General features: G+C 34.5%; 2 protein-coding genes across 5 annotated transcripts; one reads left to right on the top strand and one right to left on the bottom strand.

Moving 5' to 3' along the window:
- The first annotated feature begins 878 nt into the window (after positions 1 to 878).
- LOC110794300 (delta(14)-sterol reductase) lies at positions 879 to 7,823 on the top strand. The gene is made up of 13 exons (XM_021999247.2): positions 879 to 1,037; positions 1,116 to 1,233; positions 1,335 to 1,405; positions 1,913 to 1,969; positions 2,762 to 2,853; positions 3,789 to 3,836; positions 4,995 to 5,115; positions 5,202 to 5,248; positions 5,907 to 5,988; positions 6,123 to 6,199; positions 6,354 to 6,473; positions 7,058 to 7,132; positions 7,218 to 7,823. Exons 1-13 carry the CDS (start codon positions 990 to 992, stop codon positions 7,369 to 7,371), a joined length of 1,110 nt encoding a protein of 369 aa, XP_021854939.1. The 5' UTR covers positions 879 to 989; the 3' UTR covers positions 7,372 to 7,823.
- A 638-nt stretch (positions 7,824 to 8,461) lies between these two features.
- LOC110794299 (potassium channel SKOR) lies at positions 8,462 to 20,655 on the bottom strand. 4 transcript variants are annotated; one of them, XM_021999246.2, is made up of 14 exons: positions 20,445 to 20,655; positions 19,874 to 20,141; positions 14,813 to 15,037; positions 14,667 to 14,730; positions 13,471 to 13,810; positions 13,083 to 13,378; positions 12,498 to 12,578; positions 12,058 to 12,156; positions 11,723 to 11,944; positions 11,433 to 11,624; positions 10,431 to 10,506; positions 10,049 to 10,343; positions 8,924 to 9,045; positions 8,462 to 8,818 (listed from the first exon to the last, which is right to left on the bottom strand). In XM_021999246.2, the coding sequence occupies exons 2-14, from the start codon at positions 20,137 to 20,139 to the stop codon at positions 8,574 to 8,576; spliced, it is 2,523 nt and encodes an 840-aa protein (XP_021854938.2). In that variant the 5' UTR covers positions 20,140 to 20,141; positions 20,445 to 20,655; the 3' UTR covers positions 8,462 to 8,573. The 4 variants fall into 4 exon arrangements, with proteins under 4 accessions (XP_021854938.2, XP_056693872.1, XP_056693876.1 ...); XM_056837894.1 differs by lacking the exon at positions 20,445 to 20,655 and having other exon boundaries at positions 14,813 to 15,131; positions 19,874 to 20,014; XM_056837898.1 differs by lacking the exon at positions 20,445 to 20,655 and having other exon boundaries at positions 14,813 to 15,128; positions 19,874 to 20,009.
- Positions 20,656 to 26,245: the final 5,590 nt, after the last annotated feature.

The raw sequence follows: 26,245 nt of genomic DNA, 5'->3' as shown, positions 1-26,245 counted from the left end.
ACAAAAGAGAGAAAATAAAGAAAAATTTGGAGAAGAAGATAAGAGCATCTCCAATGATTACATACAGGGGCTAGCTTGTAATTTTCATAAAAATTCAAGCTACTAGCCAACCATTGGAGTACATATGAATAATTGGCTAAGTTAAGCAAAATAGCTACAAAGCTAATTAGCTTGGGAAAAAAAGAACGATTATTTATTTATTTATTTGATAAATATGTGAATTGAATATTAAAATAAATTTAAAAAATGGTTAAAAAATTCAAGCAACTCGATAACCATTAGAGCAAAATACACACGAAAAAATAGCAGCTTGAAAATCTGATGTGGAAAATGAAAGCAACTTATCAATTTGCTTACAATTAAAGATGCTCCAGTTGTGATTTTTTTAAGGGGAAAGGAAAGTGGGTCTACATATTTCTGAAGGAAGAAGTTCAAATATCAGTGATGATTTTCATTTTGAGTTGGTAGGGGAAAAAAATGGCGTTCACTTGATAAACCTTTATAATACTGACAATTGGAGTACTATGCTTAAAAATAGTGTTATGAGTCACAAAATGGTGAAATTCAATACGTTGCTTGTTCATTCCTTCCTTAGTTATGAGTCACTCTTAAAAAATGGTGAAATTCACTATTACTATGAGTCACAAAATGGTGAAATTCACTAGTATTACTATGCTTTTTTTTATTCCTTCCTTTTAGATGCTCTATATTTCTTGTTCAAACAACCTAGATCCAAGCCTTGTTAATTACATATTTTTCAATTTCTTTTTTTGTTTTACTTTCTCCTTTTCTGATTTAATTTACGGACTAATTTAACAACTAGTATCACAAAATTACGGAACCATTTAAGAAATGGTTCCAAACCGTTTGACCCATACGAATAATGGACTCCACGACAGGACAAGAGATTGATAAAACCAGAATAGCAGTTTGCGATCAACAACACAAAATCAGAGAGTGAGAAGAGAGCTGAATCAGATTCATAAAACATGGATCTATACTCATTGCTTCAATCATCCATCCCTTCTTTGACTTCTGTAAGTCCACTTCTTCATTCAATTCCCTTGATTTTGCTGCTATTTATATTAATTCGATCATTTCTATGGAGATTTTAGGTGGGTTTATTGCTCTCATATTTTGGTTACTTGGCGGTTATTGGCTCAGTTTTACCTGGCAAGATTGTTCCCGGCGCCATTTTATCCGACGGCACTCGCCTCCATTATCGCTGCAATGGTTACTCTCTATCTTTTATATATAAAAAAAACAATCGTGATTTGGGTTTTGCAGTACTACATTTATCAATTTGTTTTTTTGTTTGTTTGTTGGGTTTTTAGGTTTGTTGTCATCGATTTTGTCGCTGTTGCTTCTTGGTGGTGGGATTGCTACTGGATTCGTATCGCCTACAGTATGTAATCTTGGCAATTTGCATATTTTGTTTAGAAATATGAAGAGTTTGAGTAACACAGAAATAATTTATTTTACTATTTGATTTAGTAGGAGTTGATTTGGGTTTATGTAAAACGAAGTAGTAATTGTTAGAGAGTAATCTAGAAGAGCTGCATGATTTTCTCAATTGAAAATTTATGCACCTGGATTGTTTATTGGAAATCTTAGCTGTAACTGTTGTCATAGCAACCATCCTCATCAAATGATACTTGCAGTCATGGTATCAGAAACTCAGACTTATGTAATTATAATTGTTAAATGAGGACGTAGTCTTGATTATTTGCGTGTAAACAGTAGTCTTGATTATTTGTGTGTAAACAATTAGCCATGGTATAAGAAAAAGCAACAAAAAAGAAGAAAGAATGAGGTTATAGGTTTTTGCTTCTGTGTGCATGTATTTTTGCTTATTTGGCTTTGCAGTTTTCTTTTGGCTTGCAAGTAATTCGACCAATTTTCTTATGTGCAGGTCATTGTTGACAGGGGACTAGAGCTTTTATCCGCAACCTTTATATTCAGTTTTGTTGTAAGTGATGCCTTACACTTGATAAACTAAAATTGTATCGAGGGCCTCCATATATTTGTACTCATATGTTTTTCTCGTGTTAATCCTCAAACATACTGACCATTGTAATTGTTTTCCCCCCTTTCATTCAACTATAAGTCTTTGTATGTTATGCTAGGGCTCTAATCTTTACATTCACTTGTGGCATTCAACCAGATCGCCCATGGACTTAGATTAGAGTTGTAGTATAAAGCTAGAGACCACTCATCTATATGAAATCTTCTAATCTAATATAGTGTCTAGGTTGTCATGTCATCTCCAACATCGTAAGATTTTGATCTAATATCGAGTCTAGATTTTGCAATTGCAAGGGTAAGACTGCGTACGTTCGACCCCCTTGTTGCGGGAGCCTCTCTAAAGGCAATGGGGTAATGGTAATGATAATGATGAATGGTCGAGTAAGTCTAGAGATTGATGCGGAGGATTATAAATTACAATGGGCCACATTTTGTCCGAATAATGCTGGATTTAAGCTAAGGACGCATACGCAAGCAAGGAATACTTCTACGCTTTATTAGGCAGCCTTACGTATTAAGTTAAAGGGTGTGTGTGAATAGCGCAAAAGTCAGAGCGTTGCAATATTTTTAGAAGGAAGGAAGTATCACATATCACCTTATTTTTCAAAGTTGCTATTACTTGTCTTATATTTTTATTGCGTCTTTTTTTTTCTTTTTTTTGTGATTATACATTTTACTTGTAATTATTATAGCTCGAAAACATCCTCCACTTATATTATATTGTTTTAAATGCAAGGTAAGCTTGTTACTTTGTGTTGCTGGTTGCACTTCTCGTGACAAAGGTTCATCACTCAAGCCTTATGTATCTGGAAATTGGATTCATGACTGGTACGTTTTATAGATGATACAAGAATCATTTAACTGTATGTTTCTTTTCCATCAACCTGAAAGTAAAAAAAGTAAAATTGTGAACTTTGACGTCTTACACATCAAAATAGAATGATGTTTAAGAAAGTTAGGAATAAGAGTTGTTTAGATAGCAAACAATGGTTTCGTTCTACGACATGCCTATAAATTCCTAAAAAGTCAAACTCAAATTTTGCATTTGTTGAGGCAAAACTTGAAATACTTGCAATTTTTTGAGATGAATCCCAATTCATTCAACGTGCGCCTTTTAATTGTTGCATATTGAAAATCTTCACTTATGCTGTTTTATGTCTCCTCTATCAAAAGTTTCCATGATCCACTGTTTTAGCAACTCCTTGCTTTTAACATCGTTGCTTCCGGGAGCTAATAGAGTTAATACTTTCTTCTTTAACATTGTTGTGGATATTCTCCTATTTGGATAATACAAAGATAAGGAAGGGCTTGCTTTTTAATCTCAAATCTGTCCAACTTCAGAATGATTTGATTTATTAGATCACCACTCTTCTTTCACATTCCCTTGAAATCCCCCCATTGAAACATAGTGTTAAACTTATGATTAATGATCTTTTAATTTATTTTATTTGAAGGGAGGGGGAAATGTTGCAAATCATCGGGAAAAGAAGTCAGAAATTTAAGATATTTAGTTCTAAACTAGAGGTCGTTGTTGTAGTTTCTAATTTCTTTGCTATTTTAATATGAAGCATGGAATTGAATAAGATTGTTTTGTTGCATTAAGGCCATATCACTATATTATATTATTATTTGTTATCAAAGTCAATTTTTGTGGATTTGCAATTTCAATCACGCAACACCTAATCAGTCCATTTCTAGTTATGTATTTGGTCTTAGGATTTGGTCCGCTTATTCTTGCTATTGGTTTCTGTTGTCTTTGATAGGTGGTTTGGAATACAGCTGAATCCTCAATTTATGGGCATTGATCTCAAGTATGTTTTACAACTTTCACTTTCTTGAAATGCTCCTTTTGATTAAGTTATACGTTGTACTTATCATGCTTTATTACTAAAACTTACTTCTTTATGAACCTTTTGACGTGTCTTCCAACCCCAGCCCAATGGTTGGTAGGTGGCTTGGTTGTTTGGTTCAATCTATGGATGTAACCACAAAACACATAAGCTTGAAGCTTCTCTCGGCTTCTGATCTCTACTTTATTGTCTTGGGACTTCCAAACATTTTTTTGTTTTTTTTGGAAAGAGACTTCCATACTTAATAACTTGCAGAATTGCTACATGGTTGAATTTGGTCTTTTTCTTGTTTATTTGCTTTCTTATGTTTTCACCTTGCTTCTTTCTGTACATGAGTTGTTTAACTAAATTCAGTTAGAGCTTTGTCATGGTTAGGGCCGGTTGTTTCAACTTATTGTAACTTTTTTTTTGACTTGTTTTAGAGAAAATAAGTTCATACTTGCAAGTTGCAACACTTACCTTTTCGAGATGTTTCTGAGAAATTGCAACACTTCTTTGTATAGTAACTTTTACATAGTATAATGTTTATCATACAATATGAGAATATAACCATAGGATTTGGAATCGATTTGGAATCCAAAAGTATATTTCTGCTGGTCCAATTGCAATATATGTGATGATTAATTTTTGGATTTTAATATGGGCAGTCCTGAATACATATTTGTAAATTTTAAATTTTATTGAAATATCGATGTGAAAGGTGTTAGACCAAACAATGTAACATTGTTTCCGTTTCTTAGTAACATTCAAATTTGTGGCCAAACAATTCTATTTCTTATAAGTTTATCTCTAGAAACTGTTTTTGAGAACTACTCCTGGGGGACAAAAGTTGTTCTTAAGAAGTTTGCCCAAACATACCATAAGTTAATAAAACACAAATAACTTTTTTTCCAGACAAAATTAAAAATAAAAATTCAGACAGAATATGTCCATGAGTTCAGATAATTCTATATAAGTTCAGATAAATTTCAGTCAAAATTAGGTGAATCAAACAAAGCCTATCTGAACATGCATATTAAGGTGTTTGCTACAGTTGACTCCTGAATATGAACTGGTTACTTTGCATTAAGTATCATTGCTGAAATAAACATGTTTCATGCCTTAGCATTCTGTTTGCAGATTTTTCTTTGTGAGAGCTGGGATATTGGGCTGGTTACTTATTAATCTTTCAATTTTGGCTAAAAGTATAGAAGATGGCAACTTAAATCGATCAATGGTTCTATACCAGCTATATTGCACTGTAATGCCTCTTCTTGACCCTCATGCACGGACCATTGCTATTTTATTTATGGAATGCTAATTTTGTTGTCTCATATCTTTTTTCAGTTTTACATCCTGGACTATTTCTTCTACGAGGAATACATGACTTCCACGTAAGTGCACATCCTTCTCTTTATGCTTTTAAAGTTCCAATGAAAGTTTTAAGCCTTAGGTGTTGTGTGCCTTAGGACGAACCTTTTTATTCTTTCATGCGTATGTGGTGAGGAATGGCTAAATTTTGGCTGTTGCATGTCTCTGGAAGGGGGATTCCTACTCTCTTCTTTGGGGTTTGGGAGTGTGGTGTCTTTAGTCTTTACAACTACATCTGTTTTTCTTTTGTTATATTCCTGATCGAGCAACTCTACAGTGTTCACCAGTATTTTGGGAACTTGAAGCCTATATTAAGTTTAGTTATATAAATGGCTAGCAGTTCTTTTCGTTTTTATTGATCCAAAAGCAAACGAGTGATTTTTTTGCTACGTAAGACTACGTTAGTGTTCGATCTGTAATACAACTTGAATGTGGTCAATATCTTTAGAGCTCCTGACTACAATGCTTGATATAGCTGAACCTTTATCTAACAAAAAAAAAAGTGCTTTCTTCATGTACGTGATATGTGGTACTTTCACATTATTGTTGCGGCATGCGTTGAAGTGCAAATGAATCTTGAAACCTGAATGGTTGCTGATTTCCTCATTCTTTGGGTCCTTCATCAGTTAGAGATAATTGGATTACAACTGTTTCTAAATTTATATTATCTCTCTTTTGTAGTTGGGACATAATCGCAGAGAGGCTGGGATTTATGTTGGTCTTTGGGGATCTTTTGTGGATTCCTTTCACATTTAGTATCCAGGTATATTTGGCCCTTTGAACATCCTCGTCAGAGCCCATTAATTGCTTTTGTTATGTGAACTCTTTGTGGCATTATTCTTTACCTTTTGTTTGTTTCCGTGCTTCCTATCTAATTTTTTATTGAATTTGATACAGGGATGGTGGCTTTTAAGAAACAAGGTGGATTTAACCACTGCTGCTGTTGTGGCAAATTGCATCGTCTTCGTAATGGGGTAAATATTTAGTATTATATTGTACATTTGGCACTGTGTGCATTGGTTTTCTTGTTTGTGCTATCCTTTCCTAATCCCTATGCTCCCCCGAGTCCCTGCCTGGAGATATCTATTCTCTATGACGCTCAGTAATTACAAGTTCTAATTTGGACAGGTACCGCATATTCAGGGAAGCTAACAGGCAGAAACATGTGTTTAAGAAGAATCCTAAAGCACCAATATGGGGCAAACCTCCAATGGTCATTGGAGGAAAATTGCTTGCTTCTGGCTATTGGTATGTTTTCCATGATTTCAATAAACTTTAGTTATATAACAAAACAAGAAAAGATCAAACAAATTATGTTCGAATATTAATCTTTAGTAGAATAATATTTTGTGACTGCATATTGTAAGAGAATACTCCATACTTGATTATTTAAGATACAAGTAAAATTTGTTTGTTCACTAATTGAAGGGTCCATTTGTATTAAATTTCTCTTCACATTATCGCTTTATTCTCAAGATAAAGGTTACAAACTTACAACTAATTGCCACGAACGAGTTGGAACACTCCTGTACAGCAAGTGTTCATCGCCATAGATTTGTCACATTGATGAAAACAGTTCAAATTAAGTAGTCTTCCACGTTCTTCTAGCCTTGTATATTGTCAACAGTAGAAACAAAATGAGAAGTTATAGTACTGCATGTTCCAACCTGGACTATGTGATGTTGTAGTATAACATACGGAAAATTCAAGAAATGGGTGCTTTGAAGAGTTGTTGTCCATGCATAGGCATTTTACATGACAATAGCAAAATAATCAACACTTCATATGACAAATCATTCAAAATCTTAATGCCTTGTATTTTTTGGTTGTAGGGGAATCGCTAGACACTGTAACTATCTGGGAGACTTGTTATTGGCACTGTCCTTCAGCCTACCCTGTGGAATCAGGTGACTTTCATACTCCTATTCTCATGGTAATGCAATTGTGTGCGCAACCTGATAGTTCTATTTACTCGGTGTCTCGTGTTTGCAGCTCTCCGATTCCTTACTTTTATCCTGTATATCTTCTTATTTTGCTGATATGGAGAGAGAGAAGGGATGAAGCTCGATGTGCACAGAAGTACAAAGACATTTGGGCTGAGTACTGTAAAATTGTGCCCTGGAGAATTTTGCCATATGTTTATTAGGAGTGTACATCATCAACATTCCCTTCAGTACGGTGAAGCAGAGATACCTCTTCTTCAGTCCGCCATTCCAGTGGTGTCGTGTCTGTACTCAAGCCTCATTTTGTTTTCCCTAGAGGTGAATCATCAACTTTGGTATTTCAACTAAAAGAAGAAATCTTTTGAGGGAAAATATCGTGTGGTTTCGAATTGGTTAGTCACTATTATGACTATGACGAAAGTATCAGTGTTTGGTTAGTGACTATTGGCATATCATTGGTTAAATGTTTGGAGTTGCTTAATTTTTCTTAAGCACTATAGTTTTAGGTTTATTTGTTGCTTTTTCTTCTTCTTTCTGGGTAATTAGTCATACAGCATACAATTTTATTTTTGTTAATCTGCGAATAATATTGTCACAATTAGTTGTCACTATTTGTACTATGTAATTCTATTGGTCCACATCATTTTTTAAAGAATGGTCAGTTTAATCACTTTCTCAGTCTCATTCTGTTTCTTCCACTTTTATTATCCAGGCAAAAGTTTTGCAAGTGCTTGGGGATATCTTTATCTTTTATACTGTGCGGCTGAATGTAAAAAACTAGTCGAGCTCAAGCTCAAGATTAAAGTTCAAACAGGTCCTGAACCCAAACTCGAGCCCGGGAAAAACAAACTTTATCCAGTTCAGCCTGGTAAAGACAAACTTTTTCCAGTCGAGCCTCGTTGTTCTAGTTGCAACATTATAGTTCTATTTACAGATTTGGATCAATTCATCTTCTTCTACCGCAATTTAGAAGGTGGACCATGGTGCACATAGAGCATGGTGCACTTTAAGAACATTAGTATATAATTAAAAGAACATCTGGTTAAGTAAAAAGAACATCGATATATTTTTTTTTATATTTTTAATAAATTGTGATTTTTTATAACAAAAAAGTAAAACATTATATTGCATGTTCTTTTGTCATAGTGTCATGTTCTTTTGTTTATGCACATGTGTTCTTTTGGTGCACATGGTGCACCATGCTCTATGTGCACCATGGTCCATACTCCACGGATTGCCGGTCACGTACTTATTACGAGAGACGTCGCAGAGCTTAATCTAAATACAGAAAACTTCAAAATGCCATTTTTTTATAGAGCCTTTACATTGAAATGAATGATTTATGTATAACTGCTAATGAATTATACATGAAGAAGAGGGTGTTAGAACTTAGAACACATGCAGCCTATTCTGTTTCACTTATCATATACAATTTCTGACCATTCTCAATCATATCAACATCAAGTATTTTACCACCATCTTCAGATAAAATACAAGAACCTTCTGTAGGAAACTTCAACTTTTCTGATGCCAACTTAATCAACTCATCTATTGTACGCGTTACCCATAAAACAATCCCTGGTTTTCGGTTCTCTTTCGTTCCCCATGGGTGGAACGGAAACACTGTACATTTCTTATTCAGCTTTTTATCTGCAACCAAGAAATATATATATATATATATATTAGAATAACATGTAGTCCTGCATATCAATTTCAGAAGAAAAAACTCAGAAACAATATCTATCAGTTGATAACCAAGCATTTCTTCAATATGGCCAGAGGATTGAGACAGTTGAGCAGCTTTTGCAGTTTCTAATAGCTTTATCAAATTCTTGTTTCCACACATCCATGCTTCATCTAATGGTGTGTTGCCCCATCTGCGGAATTCATACCGAACAAGTAAGAACAAATATTACCTTAACAACCCGTTTGGTAGTTTGCTATAAATGGTGTCAATGAGAATGAATTTGTATGTAAATTTGTAAGGAAAATCAAAATCCATTCCCATGATAATGTTCACTCAAAATTATCACTTTTTTTTTTTTTTATAAATTCCCATTACCATCCATTACCATTTGGGGAGTGGTATTAAGTGGGAATACAAATTTATAAAGAAAAACACAAAGTTTGAGACAAAATTTCATTACCATGGACATCATGATGTTATTTTCTTGCCAAATTAAGGGTTCGTTTGGTTGATTGTGGGAAGTAGAACTTCCTAGGAAGAAACTTTTCCCATGAATAAGCACTTTCTAGGAATTGGGTGATATTGTTTGGTTAAACATGGGAAGTTAATTCCCATGGGAAGTTTCACTCACCTAGGAGAACCCAGGTAAGCAACTTCCTTCATTTTGTAGGAAGTAGAACTTCATAGGAAGGTGATGTTTGGTTGACTTGGGTAGTAACTTCCCATGGGAAGTTTCATTTTATGGGAAGTTAATTCCTTAGTTAACTTCCTAGGAAGTAGCTTGATGATGTTTGGTTGAACTTGGACATTTGTAATTTATGGGAAATGGCATGGGAAATGTGACTTACCAAGGGGAGTGTAGGTAAGTCACTTCCCATGTTCCATGGGAATTACAACTTCCCAAGGAAGTTCCAATTCCTCCATTACACCCATTTCATGCCAACCAAACAACTTGTATATATATACAATTCCTAGGAACTCAAACTTCCCTCTCTATTTACTTGCAACCAAACATCACCGAAGTGTGACTTCCCATATTTTTGTCAACCAAACAATTCTAAAATCTTCCATTTCCATGGGTTTTCATGTCTACCAAACATCACCTAATACTTGTATTCATTCCCAAACGAGCCGAAAGTGCATGATCATATGTCAATCTTGATTTCCTAATCTATTCCACAAGATTTCATTACCTGTCTTTCAATGTAATATAAGCTCCAGCCTCTACCAGCAATTTGGCCATCAAATATAACCCTTGAGAACAAGCAACATGTAGTGGAGTTCTATGATCATAATCTTTGGAGTTTGGATCCATTCCATTTGTCAGAATTCTTTTCAAAAAATCCACATCCCCACTTAGAACAACCGTACAAAGAAAAGAACCAACATCTTTTACATCAATTCTCGCCTTCTCTTTGTATAACAACGCAGCAACCTTGTCATGTCCATTTTTGACAGCTTCTAATAATGGTGTATTACCAAAATTATCTGTGGAGATATCGAGTAATTTATCAGTAATTCTGTTTATTGAAAAACAAAGAAACTTGAACAAAGAAGTCAAAATCCCAAAAGCACCTGTCTTGTTCACATCGGTTCCTTCTTCAATAAGGAATCGGACAATATCTTCGCATCCTCCTGCTGCAGCTATATGCTGTGGCCAGAGGAAGTTTCAAGATTTATCAGATTATTTACCCAGGTTGAAACAGCCAACAAGATATATAACGCATATTTTTACAATCCTCTAAAATCATTACTAGGGCGTTGTTCTGTTCGACTTATTTTGACTTATTTCAGACGAGATAAGTTCAGATAAGTTCAGATAATATAAGTTCAGCAAAAATAAGTTTATTTTTCCAAACATTTTCACACACAAATAAGTTTATTTCAGACAAAAAACGTTTTTTTTTTCAGATAAGTTCAGTTAAGTTCAGATAATACAAGTTCAGTCAAAATAAGTCCAATAGAACGGAAGCCAAGTCACAAGATTCAAGCGACATGCTACATAACGTGAAGATACAAAGTACAAACCCACTAGATCTGGCAAACGTGTCGTGTCTGGTCATGTTCGTGTTGAATATGAACGGGTTGGAAAATCTCAACACTAACCCGACCCATTTAATAAACGTGTCGTGTCATGTTGACCCGTTTAACTAATCGTGTCGAAAACTCTTAACACTAACCCGTTTTTTCATGTCGTGTTGTCGTGTTTGATAAAGTTGGCTCCCTTTTATAAAGTTCACAACCCAATACTTTAAATTATTGGCTGTTTTTTTCTTAACCAGCTTAAGCGGTGTCAGTTTCGTGTCATTAACCCAACCCATTTAATTAAACGTGTCGCGTTGTGTCGTGTTGACCCGTTTAATAACAGGTCGTAAACCTTGACATTAACCCGTTTTTTCGTGTCTGATTCGTGTCGTGTTAGATTTTGCCAGCTCTAAAACCCACCCATTATGTCTAATGGCGGACCAGCTAAGGACCGAGGGGGTGAACGTGCCACCCTTAAAAAAATAAAAAATAAAATAAAATAAACTGAAACTGTAAATATGTAGCAAACTTCAATAAGGCTTAAAATCATACCAGTGGAGATCTTCCATTGTAATCTGTCTTCTTTAGATCAGCTCCAGCATTAAGCAAACTCTTTAGTTGATAAAGATCACCATGGTGTGCAGCATTGTTTACTTTCAGAGCAAGTTCTGATTCTTGCTTTGCTATATGAGATGCAATATCAGATTCAACTTGCTTCAAGTTGTATTTTCCATTATTATTTCCCTAAACGTCAAACAGTAAAGGTTGATTAAATTGACTTCATACAACGTAACTCAAGAAAGTGGATGCGTTGCAGGATGCAGGTTGAATCCTGTAATTACCTCAAGGAGATTGTCATATATTTTTTTACCGTCATAGAAGTAAATATCAATAATATTACTCAATGACTCTTTGTCAATCCGCAGAAGCCGGCAAAGTTCTAGAACTCTGACTATACTAGGCTGAGGAACATTGCAAAATATGGAAATTTGTCCAAATGTGTTGTTAGGTTCAAGAAGTGATATCGTCTGTTCTGATCCATCTTGCCCTATGCCAACCTCCTCCTGTTGAACAACAGCAACAGATATATTGATCAAATCCTACAAACTCTATCAAATTTATGAAAAGAAATCAATTGGATAGAAGAAAACAGAAACACAGTAGCAATGCAACATACCAGCAATCCATGACATATGAAATAAAGTTGATCTACTACGTTTCCTTGCTCCAAAATTACTTCACCTGGGAGAAAAAATTCTTCATGAACTCTAATAACCTGCAAAACCAAGACCATATGTTATCCATTAACCATTTTATTCGTTTATCACTAAGCGCATATTTAACACCATAATAATTCTGAAAGTACGTGTGCTTTGTTCATTCTTATTAAAGATTAGCATGCAGAAGCTCAAGAATACTTTATCATTGTACTAGCAACAGAGAAACACCATCACCCAAGTGCTGAAGTGCATTACTAGATGGAATATTCTACATAGTTTCTATAAATTAACTAGAAAATGAGACAAAAAATATTGTCCTGAAAATATAACCCTGCATAATTTGTGATTTACTAGAACTTCAACGATGCATTATAACTATAAAGATATTGGAACTTACAATCTGATTGATGAACTCTGGAGAACATCCTTTAAAAAGAGGAGCTTTTTCTATGTACGGCATGTACAATGTTTGGGAAATCTGCACAAAAAACATAATTAGTGTATCCTTAGACACCAAGGATTAAGTGATATAACACGGAAAACTACAGGAACTGGAGTCTAGAGCTACTAGATTAATTTCTTAGTTCAAACACCTTCCACTCAGGAAAGTAGAATACTCCTCTAATTCCACCATGATTGAGTTTCAATTCGGTTTTCCAAAAGTGATTTTACTCGTTCATTTTTAGTACAGTTCACGCATATAGTTGGAAACTTTTTAATTACTTGAACTGGTGGATAGCAATTGATATATAGGTTTGTTCAACTAAAAACTATCACAATATGATGCATGGAATGAGTAATATCGAAAGAGTTTGTACAAATTTTGACATCACCAAAGGCCTATGATTGTGTAAATTCAATTTCTCAGATGCATATTGAAGGTAAAGTCTAATAAGGATCATTAGACAGACACAATTTTGTCTAATAAGGACCATTAGGGATAAACTACAGACTCTGATGTTTCTAGTTGAGATATTATTACCTTAGCTCGGAGAGATATGGGAATGTCCTTGAGAACAGCAGCCTCAGTATAGCTACTTTCATATTGTAAACGCAAATGACCTTTGATCTGATTCCTGAGGTCCCTGTTAAGCCTATTTCTGTTCATATATTTCATTACTTCTGTCATTTTATCCCTGAATCTTTCAGTCTTAGAACCTTTAACTATCAATGCTGTCATATTACCAATCAGATAAGCACCCAAAATCATATCAAAAGAGACATAGATCATAATGAATATCATTTCCCTCATATTCACAGCATGTATATCACCATAACCTGCAACATAACAAGAGTACTGAAACATCAGTGACTCATCTAAAATTAAACATCAGTGACTGTTTTGCTCTATGAAGTTTGAGATAACTCACCTACAGTAGCCATAGTGACGATGGCAAAATATAGAGATGTGGTATACCTCCTCCAAAGATCAATTTCCCTGAAGTGGGAATAACTATAGTCTCCCAACTTTAAACTACCAATCCATGTGTAACCTTCTTCGCGTTCAGGAATTGTAGTGGCTAAATAATAAAATATGCAAGCTGCTGTATGTGTGCAGTAGAGTTCGACAGTAAGAAGTTTCACAATCCTGGTAAAAAGGTAGTTGATTCTGATATCCTTCTCCATTTTCTGGAGGAAAAAATGTATCTTCCTTGCCCTGCACAATCTGATCCATAGCAAGTATCTAACTGCTTCCCTATGATGAGATGCCTGCCAAGATATATATATTGTTGTCAGAACATGCAGGATGAGCTGAATTTTCAGTACTGCAGTGCAAAAAGGTTGGATTAACAGTCTTCAAAGTGGATCAAGTTATGAAACAGAAATGGAATTATGTGGCTCAACAGAGCCACAGGGGATCAAGTTATGAAGCAGAAGTTGGATGTGGTGACTAAACCTGTCAAAAATCAACCCGAAAATATTGGGTCTGAAGAAGATTTCATGACCAATAACCCGATTTTATCCAAACCCGAGCAACCCAACAAGTAATGGGTCAAAACCCGAACGAACCCGTTTTTTACCTAACCGATTGAAAATCATTGTATTTTTAGTAATAAATGAGATTATGAGAAATTTTAAGCACAGTAAACAATTTATTGTTAGTTTGTTACTATTATTGGGTTGCAATATGATTTTGATTTGAATTATACGCCATATTAGGGTCGAATCTGACTAAATAAAAACATTTGTAGAAAAAATTGTTAATTTGTGGCCCATATTTTGTACATTTATTACCCAAATTAATGAAAATAAAACACGCATTTTAAAATCTCTCTACTCGTTGGGTCGACTCGAACGGGTCTTGAACAAGCATTTGTAAACCCGGACACAAAAGTGACTGACCCGAATTAACCGAATCCGAAAATATTTTTTTACAACCGGACCCGACCGACCCGTTTAACAGGTCTAGTCATGACTAGTGTTCAAGCCAAGGACTTCATCAAATGATCAAGCTTATAAAGGTTACACTTTAAATCCAAGAAGGCATAAACAATCAATGAAAAGATAGACAAGTAGTGATAAAATTTAGACTGAGAGGGCAAACTGATCCCAAAAAACAGAATACCTTATAAATAAGATCCCATGGCAAACAAGCCAACAAATCTACCACAAAAGTTGATTTCAAGTACCTGCGAATACGAAAAGAGAATGATATAATATGATCTACAAAAACACAGTAGTATGGAGCACATAAATAACAAAAAATGGCACCTGAAGGCGATAGATGGACGTTGATAGACCATACGGTAAGTCTGTTTATCTCGGTATCCAACAAAGAATTGAAGCACAATGTCGACAAGGAAAGCAATTTGTCCAACAATGTCTAAGACGAACAAGTTCTCAGGAAGTCCTCGGAAGAAACCAAACTCCATTGGTGTAAAGAATGAAGAGTAAATTGCCCATAATAGTATGAAATTATCCCATGCCTTATACCACCTGCATTTTCCATGATGGTGAAGCAATCCTCAGTTTCAGTTTAACGACACTACAGTCAGTAGTGTGTGTGTACGACCACCCCACAACAATTCTGCTGCTCGAGTTGAACCATGATAAAACAATAATCAATCAAAATATAATTTACAAGTTATGAAAACATATTGTATATTTTAGATTTTGAAATGAATTTTTGATTGCCTGCAACATAATGTTTAACTTGAAACTTTAAACAACTACCTTATAGAGTTATAGTTTCAGCTCAATTTCAGATAGTGTGTCCATACATAGCCTTTTTACACTTGCATCCAATTCAAAACAACATTGTAAAAGTTTTGGTATATTTTAAAAGAGCGAGATCGAACTTAGTATATTTTTCTTTTGTCAAAGGCCACCATTGGCCAGAATCCCAAGGTTGACTCCACTTTCCGGCGTTGACTTCCCACGTGAGACCCACTTCCCTCCCTTTTTCCGTCCCCATACAAAGCAGTACAGCGTAATCCATCTTCTCCTCTGCTTCTAAACCAATCCTTGGTTCTAGCCATGTTCAAACTTCAAACCCCCATTTTGATTCGACCAGAAATAACATTTCACGAAAACCAGGGCTAATATAGCCGCCCCAAACAGATAAAACCCCATAAAAATAAAGGCAAATTATACGAGAATTCACCCTCAATTAGCTTCATTCCTTTAATAGCGCGAAAATAAGAGAAATCAAAATCAGGCAACAACAAAATTAACCAAATGAGGACGAAGGCGGAGGAGAAGAGAAAGAAGGCGTGTTTTGTGGTTGAAATGGTGGTGGAGCTACGGTGGAGACTGAGGCGGAGGCCGAGGAGGAGGCGAGGAGAAAGACGATGTGGTTGGGTTGAAAGTAGAGATGTCCAGTGGGTCGGGTTTGACCCAGCCCACCTGACACAATCCATAGCAGGTTACGTGGGTCAAACACACTTGTGACCCATGATACATCCCAATCTAACTCGGATTTTTCTTTGATGTGTTGTGAGTCGGATTTTTTCAACGAACCCATTTCGATCCACACCATCGGACCCGATACAACCCGCCACGGCACACCCAACCCACGAAACTCATTTTAATTTAAAAAAATTGTACATTTAAAATGCTAATAAATTCTAATTTTATTGTGTAAATATACATTTACCACATTTATGTGAGTAAGTGAATAGCATAAAAATTAATGTTAAGTTCATACAAATTTTATAACTTTTTATCGCTAAAATTCATGTAAACCTACCAAACCCACCTGACCCACCGGAAACACATATGTCGTAACCCACCAAATCCATCAGACCCGCCCGACCCACACAACCCATCACGACCCATGTAACCCACGGCCAATCATGTATTGTGTCCATTTTTTCCGACGCAGCCCACGACTCGACCCACCCTAGTTTGACTGAGGCGGGTCGTGTGTCAATTATCGTCGACCTACGACCCACCAAACCCATCCACGACCCACCCAACCTGCCACGTTGGCCATCTCTAGTTGAAAGGAAGCGGGAAGAGGGTGATATTGCGAATCTTGGGATTTTGTGTCAATTTGGAAGGAAGGAGAAGAACGAGAGAAGTTAGGTCAAAAGTGGCTTGTATCTAAAACGGACATAAATGACTTCTATTAGTACTTATTATTCATTAATTTGGTATTGGTAATAAGATTAGTGTGATATTAATTTGCTATTGGTAATGAGATTAGTGTTGGTACTGACATATTTTAAGTTGATAATAAAAATAGTTGTATTTAGGTGACTTGTGTCCAATTTAGTTGCAAGCCACTTGATCGACGTTTAGACAAGCTCAAAGAAGAACAACTTACTTAGGGTTATTAAGTGAGCGTTAACAAGTATCAATTTAGTTTTGATCAAAGTTTGTTCACTAAGTTAAAAAGTAACTTAAACTAAAATTGTAGGCTCGATTAATAAACAAGTTTAGTTTACCTATATACGAAGTATGAGTTCTAACATGTATAGGCTCACGAATAACTCTTTTATGTTCGTTTATATTCAATTTATCTTAGTTAATACGGTTTACTATAAAAACAAAAATTAAGAATTAATAAGTACCAGTAGTACTCTAGTAGGTACTTGTAGTACTATGCTTTGTTACTTTTGTATTCGATCATTTCAATTTATGTTCAAGAAAAACAAAATGTAACATCTTAGTAATTCGCACCATTGGGTTAATTTAGCGTATATCTTAGTGTTATTCAAACCGACTTCACAATAATCTATTTGTTATTAATTTAGTGTATATTGATTATAGTACAGATAAGTTCAGACAAATTTAAAAAATGTAAGTAAAAATCAGGTGTATAAAACGCACTCTTTATTAGTTACTTAACCTATACAATATTCTTAATTACTACCTCTATTTTCCAGTGCTTTTTATAAAATTAAGTAGTTACTTGATCAACCTAGCTATACATAATATACAGAGTTAGTACTCTCTCTAATGTCTTATAAAATTGAAACGAGTATTTGTCAAGCATTCATCGTATGAACATATACAAGTCGTGAATATATAATACTTTATACTCCGTAGTAAATATCACAAGCACGGGTACTTTTTCCTACTACATTGATTAAACTTAATCTTGCTGGTTTTTTAAGGCTCGCCTATTAAAATGTCTATTAATTAAGTTTATCTATCTCCGCTTTAGCCAACCTTAGCTTGAGCGTGAATGAGTTGCCTACTCATGAGCCGAACTCCACCAACAAAAAACCTAACTAACCAAGCTCGATTAAACAAATTAAAAGCTCGGTCAGAAAATTTCTCATCATGTCTAGTTTAAATAGACTAATTACTCAACTCAACTCGTTGACATTCTAATAATAATGTTGTTTAGTGGTCCAATTGTTGACAAAGGTTAATAACAATTGAATGATCCATGCAGTCAAATTAAGGAAAGCATCGGACAGAAAGCATATGTAACTTTTATCCTCGTTAATGCCAATCTCAGTTGTTTGCCACTCTCTATTCCCCTTAACAACCTAAATCATGTGATCTAACTCGTCCATTCTTGGGCTATGTTCTCAACGGCACCAAATATAGGCACATGTGGCTGAATTGGTTGCACAGAACAACACAATCTTGACCCGATGCCCTCAAAACTACAAACTACTTTGTACTTCATCCGTTTTAAAAAGATCTTTACAGTTACTATTTGCACGAACTCCAATGCAATATTTAACTACTAATATATCCAAATCTTATTTATTAGAAAAGGTAGTGGAGTATGGAAAAGTAGGAGAGAGAAGGTAAATGGGGAGTTTAATGAATGTAAGTATGAAATTGTGAAATGAGAAGATTATGTGATAAAGTTAGTGGAAAGTGCTGTGGACCAATGAGATGAGGGGAGAGAAATTCATGGGCTCTCCATGAATGTGGATGCTCTTAAGGTTGGGGACCACGTGCATATTGGAAGCTTTCCTTTTTATTTACCTCCCCATTTCTTTTCTAATTATGAGACACATCTAACATTCATGGGAACCATCCATTTTCCATTTTTGCTCCAATGGGAAGGGTGAAATCCCGTGAATGTGGATGCTCTTAGTGCACTCACTAAAGATTATCATGTTCTATGCACTTAATCGATCTATAGCTGGAGTCATTGAGTCAAATTCGGAATATTTTTTTATGTTCAATATATGAATAGAATTTCAATAACTTGGCTGTGAAATTTAGTCTAACTACATTTAAGAGTTTGTCTGTTTTAATTTATTTTGACTTATTTCAACACAAATAAATTCAGATAAGTTAACTAATACTCTGTATAAGTTCAGATAAGTTTATTTAGACAATTTAACACATAAATAAGTTATTTGTAGCAAAAAATAGTTCATATAAGTTTAGATAAGTAATTCCATAAATTAATTAAGTTGAACCAAATAAATCCTGAAGTGTTAGTTACGTTGCACAATTAGAATACGCAATGGGGTCTATTTGCTTAGTTGCACAATCAGAATAAGTAATGGGGTATATGTATATTTGCTTCAATTCAAAGCTACAAGACTAATTTATGCGTACATTTACCTTAAGCATAGGGTTAATTTGCCATTATTTCCCTTTTTTTTTTTTGTAATAATCTCCATTCTGTGTATTTACCCCATAGTATCACATTCAATTTGATGGTTAATAAATTCTTTGGAAAAAGCACAATCAGTTTCCATGCCTAATACTAATAGGACACTGGTGGATAGGATGCGCATAACATGACATATAATCACTTACTAGATTGTATACGATTTTTTGCAAAAAATTTGTGTTATAAAAAGTTATACTCGGTATATGACATGACTATTGACTAATACTATTAACAACAAACAACACTCGTTATCATTTATGGATGTTAACTACTTTGAACTTTCCCTTTATCCGGATAACATAAAATATTGTTATATTTTAGTATAACTAATAATCTTGCAAAATGCATTTTAATAAGTTAATAACAATTTCCATAAAAAAAACAGTTGTTTTTATATTTGATTGATAAGTACTCCGTAATCCATAAAAAAAAAGTAGTTAATAACAAAACAACACTAGAAAATGTACATGACATAATAATTAAAAGGTGATAAGTTGCTAATTTCTCCTAACCTATCGTAATTATAGCAAGTTTAGGAATTTACGGAGGGACGATAATTCAAAAAAAATCTATCAGCCAGTTGTTTAACTGATTTTTTTCCCATTTTTTTGAAAATGAGTCAAAAACACAGCTCAATCGATTTTAACTGCCACGTATGTGGTTTTAAAGGTGAAAAACAAACTGAATAATAAAAAAAGAAGGAAAAGAAAAAAGAGAATGTGATACGACGAAATTACCTGTTGTTCTCTGGGTGTATGACAAGACCATGATAAAGATCCTTAACACCATCGAAGAACCCTTCTCTACTGAACTGCCTACGAGTCGACTCATGGCTAAACTCGGTGGCCAACAAGTCGAACCGGCTTCCCACCGACGAGTACAGCCGTTCTCGCGGCTGCTCCACCACAAAATCCTCCTCCCGATTTGACGACGACGTCGATCCTTCCGCTCTTTCTTCTCTGCTACTTCTTGACATTATCCGAGCTATTTGTTTCGGCTTCATTACTATATGCATATTCCCCAACATTTTTATGTTAATTTTTTTAAAAAAAATAGCTGGAATTATAATAATAGAAGTTTTCCAGAAACAAAAAGGTTGAATAAAGGTGGAAAGAAAAAAAAAAGAAAAAAAAAGACGAATTAAAGAGAGAATATCACGAATTCACGAGAAATCTGAGGAACGTAACTTGATTAAAACTCGCAAAAATTAATTAAGTCGTTTACACAAATTACTATATTAGGAAACAACAATATTTATCAACACCAAAATTAATTATATGGAGTAATATTTATAATATAATTACTTACTTCAAATATTGTTAAAAGGTCGGGCTACTCTGGAGTTGATTTTTTGTTCATGCAGTCGTATCGGAAAAATTCGATCGAAATGGGGATGAGAGAGAAATACAAAGAGAGAAGTGCGTATGTGGATATTATGGGGGGAGTGGGGGAAGCCAATGGCGGGGAATATAAATGGAAATACAAATTGCATAGCATTTGGGCAATATGCAGCTTTCTTTAACATTTTTCAATTACCTAGTTGTTGCTATTTGCCACTTTGCCCATGGTATGTATTCAGGATAATTACGTTTCCCTATGTTTTTTTAACAAAAAAATATATTTAAAATCGTTACCCTAATCGATACTTAAAGAATTGTAACAAAAGGATTAATACTTAATAATGTTAGTTAGGCCCTGTTCTTTTTGGCTTAATTTCAGTTTCAGGACTTATTTGACAGTTCAGTTCAGTTCAGTTTAATTCAATTCAATTTAACTAAATATTATTATTATTATTATTATTATTATTATTATTATTATTATTATTATTATTATTATTATTACATATATTATTATTTATATTATATTACTTATTATTTATATTATTATTATTATTATTATTATTATTTATAACTAATTATTTATTATTAATTAATATAATTTATTATTTATAATTTTATTATTATTTTTATTAATTAATTACGGATTATTAGTTATTAATTATTTAGTTATTAGTTATTAATTATGAATTATTATTATTAATATTAATATTTTTCATTTATTATAATTATTTAGTAATCAATTACATATTATTATTATGTATTATGTACGTAGTAGTTATTTAGTTATTACCCCCTCCGTCCCGGAATACTTAACCTGTTTTCCTTATCGGGCCGTCCCTTAATACTTGACCTGTTTCTAAAAATGGAAATATTCTAACAATATTATATTATTTCTCAATCCACCCCTATTAACCCACATACCCCCTACTCAATGCAAAAAATAATTAAAAATTCAACCCCTACTCTCCCCCAACCCCACCTCTTAACCCACCTTCCACTAACTACATTAAAATAATACCCCATTATCAACTACTACCTATTAAATTAAATAAGTCAATTCAAGTCCCTTAAACTCTGTGCCGGTCAAAGCGGGTCGAGTATTCCGGGACGGAGGGAGTAGTTATTAATTATTATTTAGTTATTAATAAACATTTTTTATTATTATTTTGGGTAACTAACTACCAGTAGTTATTATTTATTATTTATTATTTCGGTAATATTTTGTTAAGCTAAGTTAAGTTCAGTTTAGTTCAGTATAGTTCAGTTCAATTCAGTTCAGGAGCTTTTAATTCAGTTCATTTCAGTTCAGTTCAATTCAGTTCAGTTCAGTTTAGTTCAGCTCTAAAGAACGTACATGGCCTTAGGTGGTATCACTGTCGGTCTTTAGTTTTTGGTTTTTTGGTTCTGAAAGTCATATGAATTAGATTGAATCATGAACAAAAAAAACAGTCATAACTATAGTACTCCGTAATCATATTTATTTTAAAAACTAACAGCAAAAAACTGAAAACTAGTTTCTGGTTTTCATATGTTGGTGTTTAGTTTTGTAAAAAATGAAAAACTGAAAACAAAGAATGACACCGAATGGACCCTAATTACTTCCATGTTCTCAAATACTCACACCACTTGCATTTGCGGGTAATTTTAGAAATGTTTGTGGTTAGTACATATTAAATAAATAAATTACTGCGTAGATGGAATAAATGGTGATCGATATATTAATTGTTTTATATGATACAGACACAATGATGAATTAGTGGTGTAATTTGAAAAGAGAAAGTGGTGCAAATATTTAGAAACGGTTGAAATAAACAAGTGTAGCCTGTATTAAAAAAACGGAGTGAGTATACAAAGGAAAGGGCATGAGAGGAGAGTGAGGTCCATAAAAGGAATGAAGAAATAATTAATAAAATAGGTGAGATTTAAGACCATTAGAGAAAGGTAATTTTTTTAAAGATATAACTCTTATTTAAAAACGACCAATTAACTCTTATTAATTTTTTTAAAGATATACCCCTAATGTTTCCAGAATGCACCAAATACCTCCGAGGTTTAAAACAATAACACAAAATGCCCTTAATGAGCATTTTCTGTCCATTCCGTTAACTCTTTAACTTTAATTAATTTATTTATTTTCCTTTATTTTCCTTTTCTTTTAACTCTTTCTCCTTCCCAGAAAGTGTCTCTCTTCCAACTCTCCATTGATGCTGCCATCTTAATTGAGAATTTCTACAACCCAATTTCAAAACCTACCAATTAAAGTAAAAGTTCCTATCATTTATCATTTTAATCATCAAATTCATATCCAAACCCAGACATAGTTATCCCCAGAAATTTAGAAAACAGGAAAAAAAAAATTCTAAAAAAATCTCCAGAACATCGATTTGAACTCCTTGTCAAAAATAGGGATAAGCGACTTCCAATTTGCAATTCAATTTCCTCCACAATCTTTTCAAATTCACGCCTCCAATTCGCTAGGGTTACAGAATCTCTCTCCTCTTCTCAAAATTTTGCACTTTGATTCTTTTTTTATCGTTTTCGGTTTGATTTTGGTACGCCGGCTGGGTGGTGTTGCGTGGTTGCGTCCATCGCGGAGGAGAAGGAGTCAGGGAGGGCGGGAGAAGGTGAACATGACGAAGAAGGAAGAAGGAGGCCGCGACTCAGGCCTAGGCGGCGCGGCGTGGTGTTGCATGGCTGGGGTGCTGCTGCATGGCTGTGCCCAGCGCGGAGGTGGAGGCAGGGAGCCGAGTGAAGGTGGATTTTTATTCCTCTCTTTCAAATCGAGACCACCATTGTTGTAGCTTGAGGAGAAAGAAAATGGTGGGTTTTTATTTTGGGAGGGATGAAGAAATTGAAGGAAAGTGACGGTGAGGAAAGAGATGAAGATTGACGGGATGAATGGGGATTTCCAAATTGATTTATTTGACATGCCATTATTGGAGGTTGAGTGATGGATTGAAGAAAGAGGGAAAAAAAATTGAGGCTAATTTTTTTTTTTTAAGATTATACTTAATTGTTTTGTTAGGTGTTTAATTAAGTTAATTAAGGGTTAATTAATGTTAAGATTAATTGAGAAAATAGTTGAATAAGGGCAAAAAAGTAAATTCACGCTAACGAAGACATAACGGAATGGACGGAAAATGCTCATTAAGGGCATTTTGTGTTATTTTTTAAAACCTCGGGATATTTGGTGCATTCTGGAAACAATAGGGGTATTAGATGCATTAAAGCAAAGCTCGGGGTCATTTCATGAAAAATCCATTTTTTTTGTTCACTCATGCCACATGTCAACAAGTCTGGCCATGAATTGGTCTTTCAAACGAGTTCATGAATTTATAGTTTCATTCTCTTTCTTCTCTTCTATCTCCTCTCTCTACGTGATTTATATATTTTTTTTAATTCTATTTTCTCTCCTCACCCCTAAACCTAAGATGTTGCTAAACATGGTCTGAGTTTCGCAAACTGAAGAAGTGTTGAGCATATCAATTGTCTGTTGGTTCAGTGGTGAGTGGGGCTGAACTTGATAGGGAGGACCCGTGTTCGATCTCCCGCAGCAACAATTGAGAGGGGACTGAAACCTATCCACTCATAACTCGCCCTGAATCCGAATTAGCCCTGAGGGTGAACCGGATGAAAAAAAATTAAAAAAAAAGTGCAGAGTATATACCGGTTGAGGTGCATTTATATTGCAGCATTTCCACTATGTGTCTATGTTCTTATAAATTGAATCAATTAATATTAAAAGTAATATTGCTTTTACATTCTCTACATCAATAATGTGTGAACCACTCGTGCAAATTTAGCGGACCATTATGGCATTATCCAAAAGTAATTAAGAAACCCCATCAAACTTTAGTACTTTACAACCCATTATAACTCACAAAAATAGATTATTGTATAGTGTATACATACATATAATTTAATCTTCATATATGTTATTGTCATCATTAGATTTGTAAATTTTACAACAAATTTGCCAACATGTTGGTGATATAAACCACACTAAAGCATTATTATTTATTTATTTATTTATTTATTAAAATGAGATATATTAAATCGCTAAGAAAATTAACAGTGGAAGTTATTAGGGGTTGTGGATAAGTTAATTAGTAGTGTTAAAAAGTTGTAATTTTCAAAAACAAAAAATGCACATAAATAGAGGAATAAGATATATATGAATGGTTGTGGTTAAAAGTTGGAAAAATTACATTATTTATGTATAGGGTAAGATGATTTATTTATTCATTATTGCTACAATACATGATTAAATTAACTAGTATGGAGTAATGAATGATTTCACATCGGAATATATTATTATTTACCTGGTTTTCACTTATTTTTTTATAAACTTAATGGAACTTATAAATTGTACTACGTGCTTGGATATCCCTTTTTTTCCTGAAGTTATATGACCTTGTTTTTTCTTACACACACTTTGCAAGAAAAAACAGTTTTTTTTGGTAAAGGCAATACAACAAAGCTAGGCTGCTTTTCTAGCACTTGAGGCTAACGAATGAGCCCTAGCAACAATAGACCTCAGAACTTTGGAACAACAAAAATAAGCGAATGAGGATATCTTTTGTTATCATGACAACTTCCATTCTGACTGACGTCGGGTCCTTCAGAATATTGATCACCTCCATGCAATCTGTTTGAATTTCAACTCTTGTGTCTATGCAAGTCACATCTTGAAGTGCGAGCCATATTGCTGACATCTCTGCATGAATCGGAGAAATGTCTCTAATGGTTTTCTGCCCTTCACGTTGCATGCCCGATGGAGTAGTTATCACCCACCCTGCTCCTGCATGATTATTCGTCATTGGGGTGTCCTTTTTGACCTTCTTACGGGCTCCATCTGTGATGATAACCGTTGGGTGAGGTCCCGAAGAAACGCCATGTCTCCAAAAGAGGTCCCCTAATTAAACTTCTCGTGCATCCCATGCTAGTTTTAGCCACCTGTAATCCCCCGTAAATTTATAAATTTTATAATATATATTAACGTACATTATTTATATTTAAATAGAATTTATGAATTTTAAGTAATAAATATATAATTAACGTATATTTATTTTATTTTAATTACGTTCTAAATATTTAACGATTTTAGAACTTTATTATATATTTAATGTATATTTAATTTTATTTAAATATATCCTAAATATTTTAACGGTTTGTGCAATCAAGAATGATTTTAGAATTTTATGTTGAAAAGAATTTGAATTACGAAATACATTGGAATTTGGAAAATAATCATAACCGGTTTTGGATTCAAACAAACTCAATTCTAATTCCTAGCCCAAGTTGACAAAGCCCAAATAGATAAACCCAAAACTCCCCACACTTGTTGAATTCACGTAAAACAAAAGAAACAAAAGCCAAAACCATTCCCTTTTCAATTTCACGTGAAAATCAAGCACCAAAAACCCTCAACCCTCATCCTCCCAATTTCGTGGAACCTGCTTCCTCTTCCTCCCTTTGCTCAGCCGCCAGCCGGCAGCCTCGCCGAACCACCGCCAGCTTCCTCTTCCGTTCGGTAATTTCGTCTTCCTCCCTCTCCCTCTTCTTCTTGCTTCTCCTTCATTCTTACTCTTCCCCTCTTTCTCACTTGCTGCTCTGTGTTCGAACCAGCAACCACCAGCCCAGCACCACCGCAGTCACCTTCGGCTCGTCGCTAACCTCTTTCCGCCACCCCTGCTCGCCGCCGCGAAACCCTATCGCCGACCAGCACGTTCTCTCTCCTCTCTGTTTCGTCACTACTCCACGCGGGCC

Source organism: Spinacia oleracea, chromosome 1 (genome assembly GCF_020520425.1).
Source record: "Spinacia oleracea cultivar Varoflay chromosome 1, BTI_SOV_V1, whole genome shotgun sequence".
NCBI classification, from domain to species: Eukaryota; Viridiplantae; Streptophyta; class Magnoliopsida; order Caryophyllales; family Amaranthaceae; genus Spinacia; species Spinacia oleracea.
This window is presented reverse-complemented; position numbering and strand designations above follow the sequence as displayed.

Coding starts and splice junctions, on each gene's coding strand:
- LOC110794300 (XM_021999247.2), top strand. CDS start 990: ATGGATCTATACTCATTGCTTCAATCATCCATCCCTTCTTTGACTTCT. Junction 1,970..2,761: donor CCTTTATATTCAGTTTTGTT/GTAAGTGATGCC, acceptor TTTAAATGCAAG/GTAAGCTTGTTACTTTGTGT. Junction 6,200..6,353: donor TGCATCGTCTTCGTAATGGG/GTAAATATTTAG, acceptor TAATTTGGACAG/GTACCGCATATTCAGGGAAG.
- LOC110794299 (XM_021999246.2), bottom strand. CDS start 20,139: ATGAAGCCGAAACAAATAGCTCGGATAATGTCAAGAAGTAGCAGAGAA. Junction 13,379..13,470: donor CGTCACTATGGCTACTGTAG/GTGAGTTATCTC, acceptor GTTATGTTGCAG/GTTATGGTGATATACATGCT. Junction 12,157..12,497: donor CAGAGTTCATCAATCAGATT/GTAAGTTCCAAT, acceptor TTGGTTTTGCAG/GTTATTAGAGTTCATGAAGA.